The sequence below is a fragment of the Melopsittacus undulatus genome, chromosome 3, assembly GCF_012275295.1.
Source record: "Melopsittacus undulatus isolate bMelUnd1 chromosome 3, bMelUnd1.mat.Z, whole genome shotgun sequence".
NCBI lineage: Eukaryota > Metazoa > Chordata > Aves > Psittaciformes > Psittaculidae > Melopsittacus > Melopsittacus undulatus.
The window spans coordinates 59225485-59248741 of record NC_047529.1 but is presented as its reverse complement, the minus strand read 5'-3'; the positions used below and the strand labels follow the sequence as shown (position 1 = coordinate 59248741).

Below are 23257 nucleotides of genomic sequence, written 5' to 3'. Positions count from 1 at the left end.
TGACCTGTAGCAGTGGTCCCCAAGCAGCATCTTGTGAACAACATGTTGGTTATGTGATTCTTTGTAGCCTTGGGAAAGGAAAAGTCAAAATTGATGCTGCCACTGCTATATTGATGTAGAAATCAAGTTACTTGAAAGTGATAACACTTTGTAGGTCAGCTTGTTGAATGTTTTTCCTGGGTCAGTAAATGTGCTGCTCTCTAGCTATTGGGGATAAATGTCATCCTTCAATTTCCTCTGTTTTCTTGTAAGAGAAAACAGTTGTCATATTTTCAGTTGATGCTCAGGATGTGATATGTAGTTCCCTGCACCTAACTGAATTTATCCATTCTGCATATGTCCCAGTGTAAGAAGCCTTGATTGCACAGTAGTGGAGTCTATGAACAGGGTTAAGGTCTCTTGAGGAGGAAAGCCAGTGAACATCAGCTGTGCCCTCTGGTAATTAATGTTTTGGTCTTCCCTCCTTGAAAGAAATCTGTTTGCCTTACTCTTTGAACAATGCAGTAGATTACCTCATCCCCTCTGTCCCCAGGAGTGCTTAAGGACACATTTAACTGCTGCTCAGTCTCTAGAATTTTAATTATTTTGCACAGGAATGGGATTGCTGATCACTGATCTGCAGTAGTATGTAACATTAGCCAACATTGTTGGAGGCACATAACTCTAGGGTTTAAATGAAGATGCTTTTCTAGAGGCATTCAAAATTATTAAATGGCTCTGATATATAGAGATATATATAGTGTTTATTATCTGTCCACAGCTTTATGAAGTATTATTCAGCTTGTGAATTGGCACCACTTGCCTGTGGTGCTATGGCAGGAGTGACCCAACACTGTGGTGGCTCTGATGCTCTTTTTTTTCAGCAGAACACAGCATAATGACTTAACAACAGATATTCCCCTGCTCTGGGTACTCCAATGACAGGATCCAAGTTCTTCTAGAACGATGTGCTGCTTGGAGAGGTTTGTGAAAACAGCAACCAGGTATTGTTAGCTAAAGTGTTTCTTGCTTTGGAGCTACTGGGACTTTAATTCCAAAGGAGATCTAGGGAAATTTTGGAGTTTTGTTGTTCCTAGAGAATAGCAAAACCCTTTTTTGAAAGATCCTTCCACTGAAAGAATATTATTAACCATCAACTTTCACTAACATTAATAGCCAAGGGGTAAAACCTGCCTCCCAATCAGTTGAAAACAAGGCATATTAATTGGGAAAGGAAAACAAAGCTTTTCTCAAGCTACGTTTTACCCTAAAATGTAATAGATTTCAGACCAAATGCGCTCAAATAGGGAATTTTCTGTTGATTTCATGAGAGAGGTACAAGAAGTAGTGATGGACCTCAGTCAGTTACATCACAGAGTTACGGGACGAATGCAGTTTTTACCTTTCACTCTTTTTCCGGAGTGCAGTGTTGTTTTTTCCCTTTCCTAAGTTCTTGAATGGAATCATTTTGACTGTAAACCTTAGCTGGCTTAATGCGGTTTGGCATGACTGCCACCCTTCCTGAGATGAGATAGGAGATTGCCTCTTCAGTGCTGTTTCAGCAGCCAACTTCATCTTCTGTTCCCAGTTTGTGCAGGACTGGGCTGTTTCTAGATAGGGAGTTAGCGATTGTTAATCCACTTACATGTAACCTCTGCCACAAGAGCAGCTTTTAATAGCTGCTGTGACCTGTGGCACAGCCACCAGCCTAGCTCTGTCCTTTCTTTTTGCTTTTTTTCAGTCTTGTCCTTCCTCTTTTGGACAAGGAGAGGAGCTTTAGCATGTGTGTCAGTAACTGCTGTGGTAAGGAGGAGCAAAGTGAAATAAAAGGAGGTTGGGAGCCAGTCCTGTTGCAGGATACACTGGAAAAAGTTCAGTGAAGGAGTAGCCCAGAGCTTTAGTCCAGCCACAGAAGTTGCCAAAATTGTGTTTTACAAGGGCTTCCAAAGAGTTGCTGTAGCCCAGATTAACAAGTTGTTAACCTTCAACTGTATTGTATTCTTTATTAGGGGTTGAAGATAGTGGTGACAGAAAGCAATTCTAATTTCTCAAATAAAATAATAATAATAATAAACCAGTTAGACACTGAGTCACATTTCCCGGAGCATCTTCTTGGTATTAGTGGCAATACTACCTTGTGTTACACAGCAGACATACTTTCCATTGTGTCTATGATGCTGCATTAACTATGATTCTTTTATTATGTGTAGATTGTGTTGGTAGAGCTCTGACTTGAGTTGCTGTATGCATTTAGGAAATGCTGATGTTGTGTTTGTAACATTGTATATATTCTTGGAACAGTCAGGGTACCCTCTTAGTTGAAAGAATAAAAGGCAACAGATGTGTTTTTTTTTTTTCTAGCTGCAGACTAGAATTGTAGCAGGTGTCCACGAGTTAGTGTATCATAAGCACCAGGTCCATGCTATTAGGGACAAGAGCTCATTTTCTTTTGTTAATGGTATTTTATTCTTTAGTTAAAACAGTCCTGCAAAGAAGTACAATTGTACAAGCTTCACCACTCTCTTAGAGCTACAGGATACAGCTGCTCTCTCTGTAAAATTGAAAGAAATGGAAGGTTAGCAAGGGAGTATTTGTTCTCATCTTGGTTCATCCTGTAAGTTACACTGAAAACTTCCCTAAAAAGAGAGAGGTTTCTAGGAAATTGGCAGAACTTTAATTGCACAGTCCTAAACTGGGAGATTAGTATTCACTACAAACCATTTTCAAGTGAAATCGATGTAAGATCATGACTCAAAGGAAGAATAAAGTCCCAAGACAAGCTCTTTCTGCATTAGAACATTGTATAGTTACTACAGTGATTTGGTAAGAAAATATAATGCTAGAGTAAAAACCTATTCTGAGCGTTCATGGCTAATATATTTGAATATAACAAGCATAACCTGTGTAGATATAAAAGTGATGCATACTTTCTGTATGATGAAAAGGGAAATTATTTGAAAATAAACACTTTGTGCTGTTTTATAAATTACTGGCTTGAAATAATTTAAGTAATCAGTCTGACATTTCAATAACTTCAGATATACCTGGAATCACAGATTATGTATGTTACTTGTCATTTATACCAACTAACTTGAATTTTCTGCTGTCTCAAAAGCTTCTCTTCTTCAGAACTGAGTTGAAGTGTTACAAATTCTTAAGCCTTTGTTTTTGTCAATTTTGAAGATCTGTTTTGTAAATTTGATGCAGCATCATTGACTGACAAAGAATTATGATGGTCTGTGTTTTAAGTGTTACAGAAATGCTGTTACAGAATAAATGTTTTAAAATGTTGTGGTTTGATTCTTCTGAAGCCATAATAGACCTGATAAGACTGGAACACCAGTGCGAATCATTGTCACACATGGTAATAAGAACTTGCAAATATAAGTTAAAGACAGCAGGATATTTGAGTTACTTTAATTTGGCCTCTTTTGAAAGGGGGGTTGTCCTAGTTCATGAATGTGGACTGGGAGCCTGGTCAAGGGCAGTATATTCCAGTAAATTTTAATATTAAGTTAGCAGATGAAACACGTCAAGAATTAGCATATCTGTCCTCCCTTTTATTGCATAGAAGAAGCATTTACATTAAATCATGACGTTGTCATTCAAGACTGTAGCTGGTATTAGCAATGTCCTCTGGCACAGTCACCAAATTTCTCTCTAATATGAAGAGTGAATATGCTGGTTTTATTCTTTTATCAATATAGGCTCCATGGAGTCAATTCAAAAAAGGTCAATAAGGGCAGCTAATTAAACTTTACTTGTTGAGAGTTTGCACCAGGATTGACATTTTCTATATACAGTCTGTTAACATTTGCAGGTTCTTATTTTTAGGTTTCTGACTTATCTATAACATTCAGATGGACCCTTGACAGTTGAATTATCCTGTTCAGTTGTTAAATCTAGAGAGCAAGAATCTGATTATTTGAAGACTACAAATTTTGATTTAATCTCAAGTTCTGCTCAGTGAATATAACTTGTAACTACTGTTGTCATTAAATATAGTTAGCATGTGTCATTTCAGATCCTGCCATAGTGTTCAAGTGCGCTCAGAAGTTGCTGTGTTTCCAAAGCAGTGATTTCAGTACATAGAGAGAATGGGTTTCTCATTAATGTATGTTTGTGTATGTATTTGCACTGATTAAGAATATGAAATACTTATAGACGTCATTCTCTGTATCTTTGCTCTGTGTAAGTTAGTGAAATAATATAGTCTTCTCTGTGACGTTGTAGGCTGTCAGAAATTTGGAGTTTGTGCTCTAAGATGGGCAAAACTGAGGCTCTCTCCAAAAATGTTATTGTTGAGAGTTATCCTGCTTGTTGAGAAGTGTCATTGTGATAGTCATTCTGTTTTGTAGCACTGGTCAGCAGAAATGTGTTTCTGTAGACAGGACAGCAGTCTTCCAAAAGTGTACAAATCCCAACATGGACTAAAAGGATTGCGTTTGATTTTTATCTGCTTCACTGTCTTGCTCCAGTCCTGGAAAATGTAGGAATGCTGACTCGTAACTGATTTCAAAGGATTTGGGCTTGGTTTGCCTTTTATTTTTGTCTCCTTGTGGCTTGCTACTAAAAGCCTGCCCTCTTGTTTATAATGTGGTAAAGAGTAAGTAAGCTGGAGAGACTGTCAAGTCTGAGGGGGGCACTGCCAGGTCTCTGGTCTGCTGACACAGCAAAACTCTTGCAAGTTTACTTTTGGAGTAGAGCCCATTTGGAGTGAGCAATGTTTGCAAAGAGCTGAGTTTGTTCTTTGAATTTTTTAAATTTGGAGAAGTTGAGGAGGATGGTGAGCATATAATCTAGAGGGAAGCTTGCGGTAGTGTTACCAGCCTGTAACTGAAGTTGTACTTCTGTACTCTTTAGTATTTTGGGGGTTGATCTGAAAGCTGCCTAGCAGGTTGGACAGGAAAGACAAGCTAAGCATCAATTAGCTTTTTGCTTCAGAGAGACTAAATAATATTTGAGGTGGTGGATCCACAGTTGTCTTCCCACATAAACACCTCTCCAGAGGTTCAGTTATTAAGAAACAGTGTAGATGGGCAGGAGTGCATATACAGACATCTTTAGTGAATTATGCCTTGCCTTTGGGTCAGTTCGTTGTGTCTGGAGATTTTTGTGCGAGTTTCTTTCTTTCTTCCAGTGGTCTAAAGTGTTTTCACTTTCCTCACAACAGGGTTGCATTTGTCTGCAGAATTTGTCATGAGAGGGAAGAAATTTATGGTTTTTATTTTCTTCTTGAGGAATGAGTAGCCAAAACAGAACAAAGCATAGAAACAGATACAGGTTTTTAGGGGAGAATCCACTTTTTCATTTCTGCCTTTTCTTTATTTCTGATCAGACATCTCACCACAAAATACTAATCACATTTCATTTTGGAAACCTCAGGGTCTGCCGTGGCTGGCCTCAGTGGCAGAGGGGAGACATCTGAGCTCAAACACAGAGGCACCAAAAGGTTCTAGCTGGCTACCTTGTAGTCTGGTGAAGAGAGAGAATGAAATCTCTGGAATTTTTTTGGAATGGCATCTAACAATGCTAAAAGCAGTATTTGCCAGCTGGCAAAAGCAAAGTTGGTAGGTAAAGAAAATCATTGAGAACATTGTGTATTATAATTGCAGTGGTACTGGGTTTTTTCAAAGCTCTAATATATAATTCCAGTGATATGCTTCTTAGATATCTGTACGTTTTTCATTTGCATTTTGACATTTAAATTTACATCGTTTTATGATCCTGTAATTTTACAACTCATCTTACATACACTTTTTTCAATGGAAAATTGAAATCACAGATGAAGTGTGCTTAACTTGAGTAAAGAAGAAAAAAAATGTTTAGTGGGATGGGGAAAAACAGTCATAGCACACAAACATGTTCCTTGGCTGCAGGCTTGTATGTGCAAATTAGGCTCACTTATGAGAATGACCTTTTTCATTTTCTCTTGTGCTAACAAATCCCCAGGGAAGTGCATATGGTTCCTCATAGTATTAAAATGTATCCTGCTGTTGGTATAGTAGGGGAACACAGTTTATAATACTTAAGAACTTTGCCAGCAAACTGCAGAAAAAATATAACTGGACTACTGGATTTTTGGTGAAAGTTGAGTAAGTTTTCCAGAGGGACTTTGACGATGATCCAATGTTAACTTCTATTCTTCAAATGTAAGGTAATATAGGAGAAAAGAACATTCTTTGTTTATCTATTTTGTCATGCTTTATTTCTTAATTTTTAAAATGTTTTAAATTTTGGAAAATGTGTTATTTTCCAAAGTTGTGTATTGTAGAAACATTTTCTGCCAAAGTTTTGCCTTAGTGTTTGTCTTTTAAAAGAAACTTAGTAGTTGCACTTCCATACATTAGAGATAATAAATAGCATCCTTATGTGCAGTGTAGTGATAAGAAAATTTTACTTGAATGCACTGTATTGTTTTGACCAAAGATAGCCAAATAGAAGAGTAGAACAGGCTGGCACTCTAATTTAAAATCTGGAGCACACAATCTTAATGTTGGTTTGGTTTTTTTCCTCACCAAACTGAAACTATGTAGAGTATCTCATTCATCATGTCAAGCATAAGGTCTTCAATTAATTGAATGATTTTGTGAATAGTACAAAGTGGCTATTTCTCAAATCTCACAGCATGAAGTAAACATAAAGTGAGAGCTTCAAGGCTGTACAGTTGTGCTGAGAAGGTAGAGCTCTCTTCACATTCATTCAGATTTACTTATGGGAATGTTTGCAATTACATGTCATAAGCAGAATGTATTTAGCATGATTAATCAAGTCATGGCACATCAGGCAATGCATATGTTGGATTTTGTCTTTTCCACTGTCTTGCGAATTAAGTGAGATCAGGCATAGTTGGTGTTAAGCTAAAGTATCAGCTGGAGAGCTGGTGGAGGAAAAAACCAATGTTAACAGGCAACTTGTTAACTTCTTTCTTCAAGTCAGCACTATATTAATATTGACAAAATATCATTTGGGAAAAGCTGTTCCATAGAAGCTGCTAAGTTTAGGGTGGAAGTTAAAAAAGATCCTGAAATCCAATATTTGTTTTTTTTTTCTTTTTGTATAATTTTTTTCTGCAGATGAGAGGTAGCACTGCCCATTCTGTGCAATTGTTACAGGTTCTCTGGAGCATTTTTGTTTTTTTCAGAAGGTGGTGGTGATTTGCCTAAAGTTCTTTTTTTTTTTTTTTAGGGTTTTGCTTTATTTTTTTTGAGTGCATTGCTAGAGGTAGTCCTGAAATTATATTTCTGTTTCATTCCAGAGTTGGCTCATGTAGTGGAAGAACTAAAATAAGGGGGATACTGGAAATCATTCTCTTTTCCCGTAATTGTATTTGCTTATTTATTTTCTCCAAAATGTCAGTACACTCGAAAGAATAAAAAGCCTGGGAGCTGTCATAGTTTTCAACAAGATGTATCTTTACTTTTGCCATTGACAATAGTAACAGTTTGCTTTTGAACACAGGATTACATTCAGAAGCATTTGACATCTTTTGTCAGTAGGGTGTTGTTGGTTTGGATAGCATTACATTGTGTGGCTGCAAGTAGCATTTTGTTGCTCTTCATTCCAGACAAATTAGAAATATTTTTTGGTTTGTTTTTTTTCTTTCTAGGATAAAAGTTTAGATATTTTTGTTGCAGTGTTCAATTGCAGCAAGTGTTAAACAGAAACATTCTTTCAGATCTTTAAAGCAGAAAAAGATACTCAAATTAAGCTGTACTTCCTGTAGGAATTTGAGTTTACATACCTCCTGTAACAGACTTTATCAGAATTTGTCTAATACCAAGCTACTGCTGAAAATGTCAGTCCTATTCTGAGTTACTGTCAGTAGAAACTTTTAGTATTGTGAGCTACATGGCAAAGTGTGTGCCAGCTTAGAATAAAATATCAGGTACCCCTGGATAATCTACGTAATAAAAATACATTAGTTATCTCCCTTCATGTCACCAGCAAAGGTTTCTCTCTCTTCATTCTCCTCCACTTTGTCTTCACAAAAGTTTCATATCAGTGCAGTATTTCTTTGTCAGAGCATAGCATTTAATTTTTGTCTCTATCTCTTGGAGTAGGATTAGATGAGTGATTTTATATCTCCTTCCTTGTGACTCTTAATTTTGCTTCTGGCAGCTTCACCTTGAGCTCCCTTCAGTTTTCACTAGGTGGTGGGCCTTGGAAAAATCTTTATTTTCACATTGCCTGAAAGATGATTCTTCTATTTTCACCTTTCTTTTTACAATGTCTTGGAATTTCTTTCCAAGGTTGCCTTACTTGAATAGTGAAAAACAGTCTTCCTTGTCGAGTAGGCACCTGAAGTGCTAGATACACTTCTTTAAAGCAAATTGACAATTCTGGCATGTCATTCATTTTTCATTTTTCTTTTCATTCTTGCTTCTGCTCCAAGAATGACATTTTAGTGTGGTGCCCTACATTTTGTCTGTTCTGGAATGGCTCTTTTTTCCCCCTGTTAGCAGTGCTGCTTTCCACTTGCTTGCCATGCAGTGAAGGCCGCTTCTGTGGGGAAAAATGAGGTTCCTGCTTCACATTCCAGTACTACTTCTACTTGCCAGGTTTCTCTCATGAACTGCAGTAATTCCTAAGGATTAAGTTCCTGAAGTTGCCCACCAGACTCTGGCACCAGCAGTCCGGGAAAAACTGAGGTGGTCAGGAGCACAGACACAGTGCTGAACTGCATAACTTCAGTACTGCAGCTCCATCTCTTCTTTGTGTTGGTGTACTGTTTAGAAATTGCCCTTTTTCATAGAATCATAGAACAGTTTGGGTCAAAAGGGATCTTAAAGCTCATTCAGTTCCAACCCCCTGACATGGTCAGGGACATCTCCTGCTAGACCAAGTTGTTCAAAACCCCATCCAGCCTGGCCTTGAACACTGCCAGGGATGGGGCAGCCACAGCTTCTCTGGGCAACCTGTGCCAGTGTCTTGCCACTCTCACAATAAAGAACTTATTCCTTATATTTAATCTCAGTCTACCCTCTTTTGACTTAAAGTCATTCCCCCTTGTCTTGTTACTACATGCCCTTTTAAGAAGTGTCTCCAGCTTTTTTTGCAGGCCCCCTTTAGGTACTTAAATCTGCTCTGAGGTCTACCCAAAGCCTTCTCTTTTCCTGGCTGAACATATTCGTGTCTCTCCTCTGGACTTGCTCCATCAAGTCTATGTCCTTCTTATGTTGGGGGACCCAGAACTGAATGCAGTGCTCCAGGTAGGGGTCTGACGAGAGCAGAGTAGGCAGGGAAAATCACCTCCCTTGACCCATTGATCACACTTCTTCTGATGCAGCCCAGGCCATGGTTGGCCTCCTGGGCTGCAGACTTACACTGGTGGATCATATTTTTCTTTTCCTCAACCAACACCCCCAAGTCCTTCTCCCAAAGGCTGCTTCCAGTCCATCCTCCCATGCTGTATTTGTTCTTGAGATTGTCCCGACCGAGGCACAAGACCTTGCACTTGTACTTGTTGAACTTTGAGGTTTGCACAGGCCCACCTCTTAAGCATGTCGGGGTTCCTCTGGATGGCATTCCTTCCCTCCAGTGTGCTGAACACACCACACTACACAGCTTGGTGTAGTTGGCAAACTTGCTGAGGATGCACTTGATCCCAGTGTCCATGTCACCAACAAAGACATTAAACAGTGCTGATCCCAGTAGGGTGCAGTCGTTGTGAGGACTGGGTTGTCTTATGTGACGCATGAAGCCAGGAATGATAACATGTCTTTGCCTTTTCCTCCCCACCCCTTTCCAAATTTGCAGGTGTTCTGTACAGTTGCCAGACTGAAGTTTAGGCCCCTTTCATAATGCTTGTTCTGGTTTGACACCCTTTATGAGGGCTCTGTTAAATTGAAATCTCATTTATTTATTTGGAATGATAATTAAAGGTTTTACCTCTATCTGCGTACTTCCAGCTCTCCTTGTTGTTTCCCAGCTTCTTTCTTATTCTTCTTGAGGGTGGAAGTGACAGTTGCTTTCTTGTCCTTGGGAACCTACCCTGATCACCATGACTTTTTAAATATTATGGAATTTCTGACTGGACACGAGAAAAACTGTACTACAGTGGGAACAATAACCCATTGGAATAATCTCTGCAGGGAAGTAATTTTTCCAACACTGGGTAATTTTACGATTTGGCTGGACAAGGGTGCTGGGACATCTAGTCTAGGTCATGCTTTGCCTCAAAAGGTTGGACCAGATGATCCTTGAGGTCCCTGCCACCCTAGTACTCTATGGTTCTAACATTCTATGATTGATTAACCTGGCAATAATACCATGTAGTTTCTTTAGCACTTGTGGGTACATCCCATTGACTTGTGCACATCTGGTTTGTCTAAATGTTGCCTAACTTCATTCTCTTTCACCTGATATCGATCAAGTTTATATACCATACATAAAGATTAAGACTGGATTCATGCTATGGTGGAGCTAAATCACCTGGACCATGTAATGGTGAGTTTTGGTGTAGCCAGCAGGTGAACAACAGTATCCTAAAATAACAAAAGTGTATTGGTATTGCTGAAATGTTGATCACGACAGCAAGTTGATTCTGGAAGGCATAGACAGCAACAGGGGTTTCTTGTCATCTGAATGTGTACTTCTGAACAGTTTGTTCAACCAAACAGAGCTAGGGATTTTATGCTAAGTAGTGTTAGATATCTACAGTTTAAGCACTGTTGGGATTTTGACAGAATGGACCACACTGCTAATTTGTACTTGTGTATCACTTGCCCGGTGATAAATACAAAACTAGCAACATGAGTTGCTAGTTGTGTTGCCTGGATAAATACAAAACTAGCAACACAAAAACTGTGTGTACTCATCTAACTGGTGATGGAAGACTTCTCATCCATACCCTAGCTCGTTTCTGGCTTCTCTGTGCATGTTGAGTGTCTGTTATCCTCTTGATCTTTGCCAAACATGTTCACATCTAGTAGTTCACACTTTTGCAAAATGTATTACTGGTTGTTTTATGAAGTTCCACAACTTTTTTGAGAGCTTTGGGTTGTGTGGGGATTTTTTTTAATCTCAGACTTACTAGTGATAGGTGCTGTGATATTGGTAGCAGATTGGATAGGAGTGGGCCTGGAAATTTCAATTTGGGGTAAAGAAAAGTTTTTAGATATTGCATCTGTCCTTGAGATGCTACTGCTTAGTGAAAAACAGCAGCCTTTACAAGTTCTCCACCGTTTATTTTTGTTAACTATTTTGTAGGAGCTTTATGTGTAAGCACTGATTGAAATGACATGAATTTCAGTGTGAATTAGATCAGAATTACTGATACTTTCAATAGTTTTATAAAAATTTATAATCTGGTTAGAATTCAGGTGATAGATGCAGTCAGTAAACCCCACGGGAGTTCTGCTTCTGCCTTTGCTATACTTATTTATGGCACTAAATATATTAAGCAGCTAAAACTCTGGAGGAATAAGATGGATGCAGTGACAAAGATCTGTGTTAGTTTTATTGCTAGTAGTGCTTCAGACCTTTCCAGAAAGGTACCAAATCAAATTGTCTGGATGCTTTCAGCCATCTTGTACATGATGTGCCATAGCTACAACTGAAGGATTAAAGTGCAAAGAGATCTTTTATTTATTTATTTTACAGATCACCTGCAAGAATAACCTCTGCTTATTATGACTATTGAGAGGGAGTTTACAGTTTGCTACATTTTCTCTGAATAATTCTGAATATGATACAACAAAAACTTAATTCTAAAGTACTTTAAAACCAGTGGGTGCAAATATAGTTACATTTCTGTTTCCTGTTTGAATTCATTATTTTAATCCCTGTCAGATTCATATTTGTGGCAGTAATGTACCCTGCATGGCAAGTGCTGAGAAAACATTTATAAAAACCTTTGCCAGAGAAATCTGACTATTTAGACTACAGTGACTTCACTGTTGAGAATCTTCATGTGTTTATGGAAAAAACCATGCTAGTGAAGCAAGTCTGATTTGTAGATTTTGTTGCTCAAATATCCAAGTTACTTAATAACTCTAATACATGATAGAGTAGTACAGCAGTTCTATTGATATGTTGGCAAAGAAGCAAACATGACCGGTCTTTACCATCTGTTTATAATGCTATATAAAGAAGACCTTACTGGTTGCTATGGAAACCAGCATTTCCAAAACCACAAGTGTTTGCTTAAAATCTCAAGCTTTCTGAAGTCTTGTCTTTTCTGAGGGAAAAATAATTGAATGTCTCTAAAGTTTACCAGGGATATTTGTTTTTTCCTAGCAGTTGCTTTGCTGTAAACTGCTTTCAGTATTTTGCACCATATCCTCTTTCAGAACTTCATAAATTTAAAGCATGCCACTGGTAACTTAGTGAACTTAGATGCTTAGCAGTGATCCAGGAAAAGAGGGACAGATATTTGTTGGGTTTTATGTTCATCTTTGTAAAAGGAAGTTTTCTTGTTCAGACATACGAGGCTGACTGTGCTATTGACCCAGTGGAGTGAGAACTATGGGTTTTGGGTGGAGGCCACATTAAAAATACTCTTACCTGAGTAAAAACCCACATTAATCTTAATTACCAGAGTCTACTACCTGAGTCTGACTGAAAAGAGACTCTCTAGAATCAGTAATTTAGAGAAAAACATCAAATGAAGATAATACTGGTAAGAGTTGTGGTCTAGGTTTGTCTGTGTTCTCTACTGTTGGCTTTTTTTAATTTAATTTTTAATAAACCATTGAAAAGCGCCAAGTGTACAGTATTTAGATGCATATACATTTGTCATAGTATGTGGGAGTATTTATATTTCTTCCCATTTGTGACCATACATACATATCGCTGCCTTGCATTCTGTCCTAATTCCCCACTGCGTTTTAAGGTGGTTTTTCCCTCTGCTGGTTTACAAAAGCTTCTGCTCTGTGTATCCACTTAACTCCAGTAGGCAGTGACACGTGTAGAGATGCTGCATTTTGACTAATGGTGCTGCTGGTTTTTCAGCCACTTAAAACGATTTCTGTTTATTTCTGTTTAAAAGGAAGATTTGTATTTGCAGAACTTCTGTTGTGTATTTGGTTTAAGCTGCTTAATTTAAGTGAGAACAATCCACTGAAGCATAGAATTTGGAACCTCTTTTTCGCTACTAATAAAGAGCCTTCAGTGTTTTTAAGGAGTAAATATTTGTAATTCAGAATTAATCTGAATAATGATGAAGATCAGTTAAGTTGTTATTTAGAAATATTGTTGAGTACGTAATTCTGTTTCATCCATTTGTAAAACATGCTGCAAGCATTTTCAGCGTGAGATAATGGCCAGGAGTTGACCTATTTCATTGTTCCATTTCCCAAGTAGAGTTTATTTAATGCAGAATACATTTTTATGACAGGCTTTACAATTACAATATTGCCAAAGTGACACTGGACCTCCAGAGGTGTCTGAATTCATTAGCCTTGTGAAGCTAATCTTAGTTCTGTCATTCACTGAACTCTTCCAAAATATTAGTATTGCTTTTCACTTAGCAGAATATTCCTGTGTCTGAGAGAGCCTGTTTTCAAAAAGGTAGTCTTGTGTTGGAGCAGACCTCTCTATATTGGTTGGCAGTGGGGTGCTAGACCTCCCACAAAGCTTAAATAAAGTAAATATTGATGGAGAAATCAGACACACAAAAATTAGGCTTCTGTCTAAGTATTTGTGGTTAGAAAAATAAGGGTGCCAGACCTGCAAGCTACTGCTGGTCAGGGTAATTGCCCTCAGACACTAACTGCATTTTTTGGTATTAGCTTGTCTGCTATCCACATAACATTCCAAGATCAAGAAAACACTGACCAGGAAAAACAGCACAGACTGACAGTTGGTTTTAAAATATGTTTTGGTGGTTTTGTTTTCTGTGTGGTATCTTTAGTGTCATCCTTAAGGTAGCCTCTTTTGCCCTGCCCCTACCACTCATAAGATCTGACGGGTGGAGGGTAGAATTATTTAAAATATTTTTTTTCTGAATAATCAATATATTTGAGATAAATGGCCGATTATAGCTGCCCTTTATTTATATAGTGAGTTGGTTTTTTTTCCATGTCCATAGCTGTTTCAAGATCTTAAATGACCACGCAACCTCAAACGAGTTATTTTGAAACTCTATTTGCAAACTGTTGCTGTGCATCTTCCTTCAAGTGGAAAAGCTGGTGGTTCTCTTCTTACCAAGTGAAACTTTTTCCTCTTCCTGCTCAGCTGGTCATAAGTTTTGCAGAAAAATGTGAACTTAGAATGGTTTTCATTTTTTTCTTTTAACAGAAGCTACTCCAATTGGTTCTAGAGGTAACATATCCTAAAGAAAATACATCAGAAAACTTGTGAAATAATGTACAAATATGTAACTTATCTTTGTCACAATGATTCAAATAACCTCTGCCTTTAGGAAGCCCATTAGTACTAGCAGTGGATAGTAGACTGACTATAGAGTGTCTAAATAGGGTTACAGGCTCCAGGGAAAACTGGTTTGTTTTTTCTTCTTTCAAGAATTTGAAGGGCAGTATTGATTTCTAGGAGCTGTACATGCTTAAGTACATTGAACCAAGGCCAAGTATATTGCTTTGCACCTGCCCAAAAATCTGTAGCTTCTTGAACTTCATCTTTATGATGAGATCTGATTTTTTTGGGATCTTGCCCGTTTGAATCTCCACAATTTTATTTAACCTTCCGACTTCTGTAGTTGCCTAGAATGGCCCATCTTTTGTTATCACTGCTGTGTCTAAAAGGTGTTTGGAATTTTCTTCCTGAAATCAGTACAATATGTAGGATGTATACTAAAGCTGAAAGAAATAGGTACATGTAGCAACTAGAAATCCTTCAGAAAGTTATGTCCCAAGACTTCCTCTTGTGGTAAATTAGTCCTGGGAATGATGCCATTGACTCCAAGGTCTGTCACCTGCTGTCATTCTAAGCATAGTTTTTCTCACTCATATAGTCTCTCGAAGATCACATTTAATGAGTAACAGAGTGATGAAATTTTGCATGGAATTTTTCACCTTTAGTTAAGAAATGTTTCTCCTTGTAAGCAAAACCTGTGAAAACTGAACAGCTACTTTCTCTTCTATGGAAGAGAAGATAGCCTCTTTCTCACTCAGGTTAGAAGATAGATAGATAGATAGATAGATAGATAGATAGATAGATAGATAGAAAGAAAGAAGAGAAGATAGCCTCTCTCACAGGTTAAAAAGAACCTTCGAAGCTCCCCTTAGGACCTTCCTGTTCTAGAAGGTATATTCCTGCAAACTTCTTCCAAGATAAAGCAACTAAGACCTTTTTAGTTAGATTTCTATTCAGTTTGTGAAGAATATATTGGGTGTTTTAAAGAGACACCTTATATGCATTTCTGAAACACCTGAATACCTAAATTTCATACACACTGTATTTTAGGTGTATGTTGAGTGATCTTTACTCACTCTCCCCAGCTGAGTAGGTGTCTGGGACTTCAGAAATACAAGGAAAGTTGCCAAAATCTACGGAGTTCTTTGCATCCTGAAAAATGCTGCAGCTTTTTCAGAACTGTGCATTTTGAGGCCTGTTTTTCAGTGAAAGCCTTGGTTGTAACTCATTAAGGATTCTTAAGACCAAGACCAGCCAAATGGAAGCACAGATACAACATTGCCTATGTAAGTTATTCAGTAACTATGCCTATAGAATAGGGAGCTGGGGACTCATAATTTTTAGGTGAGTGCTTTCTCACTGGGCCACAACCATACTTCTTCTGCACATGATTAAGTTACCATCTTGGCTTGGTCTTGACTAACCAAGCATCCCACTGTGTAATGGTCAAAGTTACTCAAAGATTACTTTGTATCATAAGCAAAGGCCACAGTGCTTAGAAATTGCCTCTTGTTTATTTATTTATCTGGTTTTGCATGAAAAGCCAGTGCAGACAGGCTTCTGTCATCTTCACACCAGAGCCTATGTTGATTTTTGCCTGTGAAATCTTGTGTTTGTGATTGGCTTCACAAAGCTAATGGGTTGAGACCTCTTGTTTGCTCAGAGGCAGACAGCAGGAGTGCTATTACAAAGACATCCCTTGTAACCTGCCACCTTCCTGCAAAGTGGGACAGAAACATCGACTCCCCCAGGCCTGGCCAAACCATTACTCAGATCTGCTCTTACTGGATAAACCCCTCTAATTACTAGACTGTTATACAACAGCAATGAGCCCCAGCCCTATCACAACCCTTGTTTTGAGGTAAAGAAATTCCACCAACCCCAAGACTTATTTTCCATATGCATTGGGCTCTTTACTTGCCCAAGCCCAGGAATAAGTTTCTGAAATGCACATGTTCTCATCTGCAGTCTTCAGTGGGTGTTTGAGATGGCTCATGGGTTTCAGAGCATCCCTCCTTCTATCATTTCCTGACAGCTGGATATTTAATGTAAATCCCATTTTTAAATTCTGTTCTCCCCATTTGAAGTAACTTTTTCTTCTCCCTTCTCTCTGAACTGTGATCAAAACTGTGTCATGACAAGGCAGGTTCCCCTCTACAGACATGGCTGTGGACACTGGGATAGAACAGGGTTTTTAATATGATCTGAAGGTATGTTATGCAGAAGTCCAAGTATATATTTAATATATACTTGCAACTTGAGTAGCAGGTGAAAATAAGTCACTGTCGACTGCTGTTAGCATACACCAAATGTATAAAGTTGAATGCTCTGAGTATTTAAATGTATGCATGTTTGAGTGTAGTTCTATGATAATATAGTGAATCCTACGATTCAGAGAAGTGCATCTGTAATACAGTGGTTTAACATTCATTTAAAAAATGAGTATGTTGGAGACTCTTCTCTTATTTACTTCTGACAAGTTATTAATAAGGCTAATGGGATAAAAGCCCTGAGGCTGGTATAACTCTTGCATTTCTAATGAGGAACAATCTTGCTGAATAGTTCCATGCATTACTGCTAGTTGCTAGATACAGAATTGTGAGTTATAATTAATTTTAAAAAGGTGGAGTGATTTTTAATTTTTTTTTTCAGTTTTTGGTTTGTTTGGGGTTTTTTTTTTAGTATATCTGCAAAATTAACCATGATGTTATTTTCTCCGAGGAGTTATGGATTTAAATCTGTGTTTATATTGTCACATCAGGATTGTCAGTTTGAATAGAGGGGTTTCTTTTTCAGGACAATTTTTACTTCGGCATAAAACTAGCCTGTGTTTTCAGTGACATTATTCTAGGCATATAAATCTTCTTCATCAGCATAATTGATTTTGGTTGGGTTATGGACTTTCCCAGCTGCTTTTCATTAGAGCTGTGGGAAAAGGTGATTTTTTTCCTCTCCTTTTGTTTGACATCTGAAGTGGGAAGGTAGAAGAATGGCTGATCACCAGCCCATATTTCTCCCTGTTTTCCTTCCCTTTGTAACTAAACAGAGCTCATGTATTACCCAAAGTGAAATGACTGATTTCTGTCAGTAGGACACTTTCAGTAAAATATATGGAAAGGAAGGGCAAAATCACCAGAGGATGTAAGGACAGTGATCTGTTCATTTCAGCCCCTACCAGCAGGGCAGTGGCTAGAGGATGCACATGGGCAATGGCAGAGGGACTCCACTGGTGTGCTGGGATAACTGATGAAAGCTGTAAATCCCACACCTCTTTGCAAGTAGGTATAGTAGAAGAGAGAACACTTATGGATAGTAGTGCTACTTGAGATGTAACCACTAAGAATATAGAAAACAAATTTCCCATAAAATGGACATTGTAAGATATTTTGGAAGGGTCAGAAAGGGGTTGTTAAATGTTTAGCCAAGTGGTTTTAGTTTTTCCCAAATGTCTTTGTCTTGCTCATGACAGAAGCAGAGTCAGTTGACTTTACATTGCTTGTGCTTTGTCATTTTAACACCCATGAAATTTCCCCCATGTCCATATCTCCCTTACAGTAATTGTTATATTTGCTGTATTTCTTCTCTGTTGTTTACTTTCAGAGTTTAATGTCATGAAAAAAAGGCCAAAAAAACCCTATTAAGAGCATTAACTATTTTTTTGTAAAACAAAATAAAAGTGTAAATTACTGATGGAGTCAAACCTGACATTTATTGGAGGTTGATGCAAAGTCTACTGAAATGGCTGCACATGTGGAGAAATACACAAAGCATCAAAATGCTCATGTTTGCTTGATTTATTCTCTGTAGCAGACGGACCCTGGTAGTAGGAGGTGTAATTTGCAGCACATTAGCTATTAGCCAGTGTCATTGCTTGAGTGGGTGGTGTGAGTCTCTTGTGCCTGTACAGTGTCATAGTACGCATGTTCAGAGCTGGGAGCCTTCTCCCCTGTGCTGCAAGATGATTTTTTTTTTCTGTGAACGCTGCTCTGTACTTAAAACTGTGAATCTGCTAGTTTTCAAATGGGTTGTTCTGTCACATGGATAATATCTAGAGTACATGCTCTCTCCCCTCTTCTTATTTTAAAAAAAGAAAAAACCTTTTGCAAAACTGAATTGTAGAATTGTTTGACTTTCCTACCTTTTTTGGCATGCAGTCCCCTGAGGATGATGTAGCTTGCAAGATACTCAGCCTGTAACTCAGAACAGCAAACTTGTGCTAATGTTACTTTTTTGGGTACCCTAAGCATGTACTTGTGGTGTTTAACAGAGGTTTTCCAAGAGAGTGTCAGCCTGATGCATCTTTTTCTGTGTGCACAATTTCACTTGGGTTGCTTTTAGTTCACTTTTTTTCCCTAGAGGCACCTGTATCCTGTCACATACCCATCAAGACTAATTGCACCATCTGGAAGACTTTTGTGTAGCTGCTACTTGTGCAGGATATCTCTTGGGAGCTTAATTCAGAATGTGAATGTGACCCCTGAAGCCATGTCAAGTAGCTGCAGTAGTTTCTAGTGTCTAAAGGATGATCATGGTAGGTTTTGTTTCAAGTCTAATGCGGTTTGCTTTAGTGTGGATATGTTACATGTCAGTAACACAACTTCAGTCGTGTTTTGAATGGAGTTAGACTTTGACTACTGGCTTGGTAATTCATAGAAAATCCTTTCTAAAATTACATCCGAACCATATGTAACATATAGGCTATATGATTAGGTGTAGAAATTATATACATGTTTCTCCTTATCTTTACACTATCTGATTTTTGTCCTGTTCTTCCCTCCCACCTACAGCTGCACTTCTCATTAATAATTTTCTGTTAAGAATGCAAGGCATTCCTTGCTAGTGGTGTCTCAAGCCCCCTGAACAGCTCTTGATCACTTGTTCTTACTACTGCTATGAAACTGTTTTGAGTATTTTCAGCACAGGTATTTTTCTTCTTCTGTTCCTCCCCTAGTCTGAATCAGGTAAAAGTACTGTAGTGCTTCACTTCTAGTGGCGTCTATTTAAGCAGTGGCTTATTTTAAGGCCAATGCTTTATGATCCTGTGGTGAACACCTTTCTTCTCTACCTCTGTAGTATTTTGTGTCTTGGCAAGCTGTAGAGCATCGGGCATGAAAAACCAGTGTTCTGATTGTTAAAAGGATCACCCATAATTTGCTATATTTTGGTTTCTTTCTTAGGAAAACAAAAAAAAAGTGTTCTTCAGTTCTCAAAGGCTCATACATTTAATAAGGCACTCTGCTTTTACCAGCATACGTATGTGGAAAAAAGCAACTTTTTTCCTAAAACCACTGTTCTTTAAAAATAATGGAGTTGTAAATAGTATTGAAGAAACATGTTTGGACTTAGTTGCGTCATCTGCATAACCTGTGTGGTTGTGAGTAATGTGGTCAAGTGAAGTTCAAGCCAGAGAAGTACTTACACCACCACAAACAATTAGGAATTCTGTATACAGGATGTACACACACTATATATTATTCATTATATGTATTTTTTTCCCCTGTGTAGTTTGATGTTCATTGTGGCTCTGACTTTAGAAATCTATAGAGTTTTCAGTGTTTAACTATCTTGGCTGCATTCTGTTAACTGTATATTGGAACATGGTAAGAAAATATTTATTTCTGTACTTGGTGAGAATAAAGGTATGCAAGTTATAAATTCATAGTATGATGAAGGCAAGCAGCTGTGTCCCCTCCTCAAATTCCCTCACTATATGTACCTGATAAAAAGTAAAGGTCCCCATTGTAGGACTGCAGTGTGTGCTCTTGGGAAGAGACGTGAGCCATGCAAACTTTCCTAGGCTTCAGTGGTTGGGAAGTATTGGGGGACTGGTCTAAAAGAAATCACTTCTGCTCAGGGGAGTGAGCCCTTACATATAGCATCTGTCTTTCACTGGTTTTATGCTGTTTTAGTCATATTGTGTTTCTGGGGTTTGGCGTTTTTGTTTGGATGTTTTGTTTGTTTGGTTTTGGATTTTTTCTGGTTTTTTTTTAAAGGCTCTTTGAGGATCAAAGAAGTGGGAGCTGGTGGCTCTATGGTTTCTCCTCAGGAAGTTAAAGTTGAGCCTTAAATAAGGTGCTAAAATTTGTGCTGAATGTCTTCCACTAAAATACTGATCACCCATGTTCTCCTAATCTTCAAAACCATTTTAATTGGCTTATTTTAAGATAGCTAGCAAGGTAATCTGTTAATTGCTTTTTGCATTTTAGTGCTTTGTTAAGAGAGACTAATGCTTAATTGCATTATTGCAGATCAAGATTGGTGGGTGGTGCTTGCTTTTGGCTAAATTTCAGCTTTGTGCGTGGTTGGTATCCATGTGGTTCTTAAAACCTCAGCTTAGTTCAACCAAACTCTGTAGCTATCTGAAGCCATTTGCATTCTTTCTTGGAAATTCAGCAGAAGTTGGTACTTTCTCTACCAAGTGAGCGGAGAGAATGTTGCTGGAGCCTGACAGGCTGTACTACTGGGCTTACATGTCACACCTAACTTGTCCTGGTTGGGCATCCTCATAGTCTGCAGAAGGAACAAATAGGATGTGGGCAAGAAGTCATGGCCTCGTTTAGCTAATTAGATCCTGCCAGGGCTACAAATGTGAGTTGTGGTTAAAAGCCATGCTGGCCTCCTCTTAACTGTTAGTGGCATTTGTAGGATGTAGCTGCACAGTCTGAGCTTAGGGCTTCTGTGAAGAAGGAAGTATTCACTTCAAATCGGTTCACTTCAAGATCAAGCTCAGTAGCTGCCTAGCACCAGTTCCCTAGGTGGACCCTACCATTCTCCTCCTAGAGCATGTAGTTTGGACCATTTTCCTGTCACTATAGAACAGGCTGTAAAGACTCAAGAGTCAAGATTTTATTTGCAGTAGCAAAGGAACTTTCACGCAGAAGGAAGCTATTTAAATTATGACTTCTTAATGTTTATGCATCCATGTAAATAGTATACTGAAGGTATTCTTGCTTTGTAAAGTGTTGTAGATGTAATGAAAAAATCCAGATGAAACTTTAGGCTGCATCCATTATTTTCTTTATTGAAACACTTCCAAGATCAACGTCTTCAATTTTAACTCGGATGTTGCAAAGACAGTTCTGTTTTGATTTCCTTCAAAATTGTACTCTGGAATAAAATGTGTTGAAGTGCTTAATAATGTGATATAGTTCTTTATATGATTTATTTTAACAAATAATTTTTATTATATCAGAGATAAGGGCTCTTATTTATTGGAAATTAGTTTACAAATTTAATAGCATCTGGAATGTATTGTCTTCTCTTCTAGCAATTTAGCCTAATTGATGAACATATGAACTAGAAAGCATTTGACAAGGACAGGAAGAATGCAATTGGAGACATTAAAGTCAAAAAGGAAAAACTAAGCTTGCTTTAAAAAAAGTTGATTTCTGAGGTGGTGTACCTAAATGGTCGTTTAGAATTGCTTTCAACAGATACGTATTTGGTGGCAGTTTCCTTTTGTCCCCCAATTTACACGTGGAGCATTCAAAGCAGTTCTTTTGTTTAGGATTCATAGTTGTTGCTTATTTCCATGTAAATGTGAATATTAAGGAGTTGATGAAATGATGGCAGACTGAGATCTGAGTTTTTCTTTTCACTCTGGTATGACTAGTGAAAGTAGCTTGTGAAAACATGATTTTTTTTTCTGTCCTTTTTCCAGGGGTTTTGTGTATGATAGCCGAAATAACTTACAGATGCGGGGCTTGGTCGTATTGCTTATTTCCAAAGCTGCTGGACCCAGCACAGGAGATATCTCTTTCCAGCACAACATGGTCAGTGGAATTTATTCCAGGTATGTAGTAACATTTTTAGCAAGATACACCAAAGTACATTTGATGGGCTACTTCATGGTGGTATCAAGGCATCTTAAGTGGCCTGCTCAGCCATTAAGGAAAATAAATATTTACCTAATCACAAAACTTTGTTCCTCATGCTTTCCGTGGTGAAAAGTATTTCCTAATTTTTGTGTAGCTGTTACAATATCCATGTTTATATCTAAATTGTGGCTTTGGGGCACAACCAGATTAAATATTTTGGGGTCAAGATAGTTATTTGAAAGTTTGTGAAGTTGTACTCAGAATCAAAAAAGTAAAATTGTTAGAATATTTTCAGTTTGAGTTACTCCGATGTTCATAGAATCATAGAATAATAGATTTGTGTTACTCAAGTACATCTACTCACTAGAAATTTCAGTCAGATTGCTAGTCTTGTGGAATACCAGTTGGTTTCCCTGAGCATGTAGATTTTGCTGTAGACCTTTAGAAGGATATTTCCTCACAAAAAAGCAGCATGAGTAAAGTCTTTACCTCCCAGAATTTGCAGCAGAATTACTGAGCTTACCGTTGAGGTTTCTCAGGCTCTCACTGAGATAATTCAACTTCATTGAGTTCCTGAATATTTTTTTAGGCATTTAAACTAAATTACTTAATGCTAGTAACAACAGAACTCAAAAAGAGTGGCTGCTCTCCTTTGTGTGTTTGACAGTTAACTGTTCCACTGAGATAATGAGTGAGATTTGGTTGAAAAATTGTAAAATTTGAATTTTTGAAATCGTTGTGAAAAATGGCGAGTGTTGGTTGGCTGGGAGAACAGTCAATCGTATCTTCAGTCAGTTGTGTTTCTGACCACTGTGACAAGCTTAGTGGAGTGTTTGTATCCTCATTTGTTTTAGAAGTGCAGAGATAGCATTGTAAAATCGAAAGACCAAACAAAGATGTTAAAATGTATGTAGCATCTTGAAATAACAGAGATGAAAAATATGTGTGAATGGGTACAGACAGAAATAACAATAAGTAAGAAAAAAGACAAGGCTGTAAAAGGCTTGTTATGGAGGGCTCTGTTGTCCATTTAGCTGTTTAATTCCATTCTTGTTTTGTTTCATCCATAATGTCCCCTTAGGGTTGTAAAATTTTTATATTTATATGCAAATGATGCTGTATGAAAGCATAATCCTAGTTAGTTA

The 23257-nt window shown here is 37.9% G+C and overlaps 1 protein-coding gene across 1 annotated transcript in view; it reads left to right on the top strand.

Annotated features, from left to right (window-relative positions):
• Nucleotides 1-23257, top strand: part of PDSS2 (decaprenyl diphosphate synthase subunit 2) — a 118513-nt gene that overhangs the window by 26053 nt on the left and 69203 nt on the right. The window contains exon 2 of the mRNA XM_031054085.2: nt 21956-22087. Within this exon, the coding sequence (XP_030909945.2) occupies nt 21956-22087 (132 nt within the window). The remainder of the gene's footprint in view (nt 1-21955; nt 22088-23257) is intronic.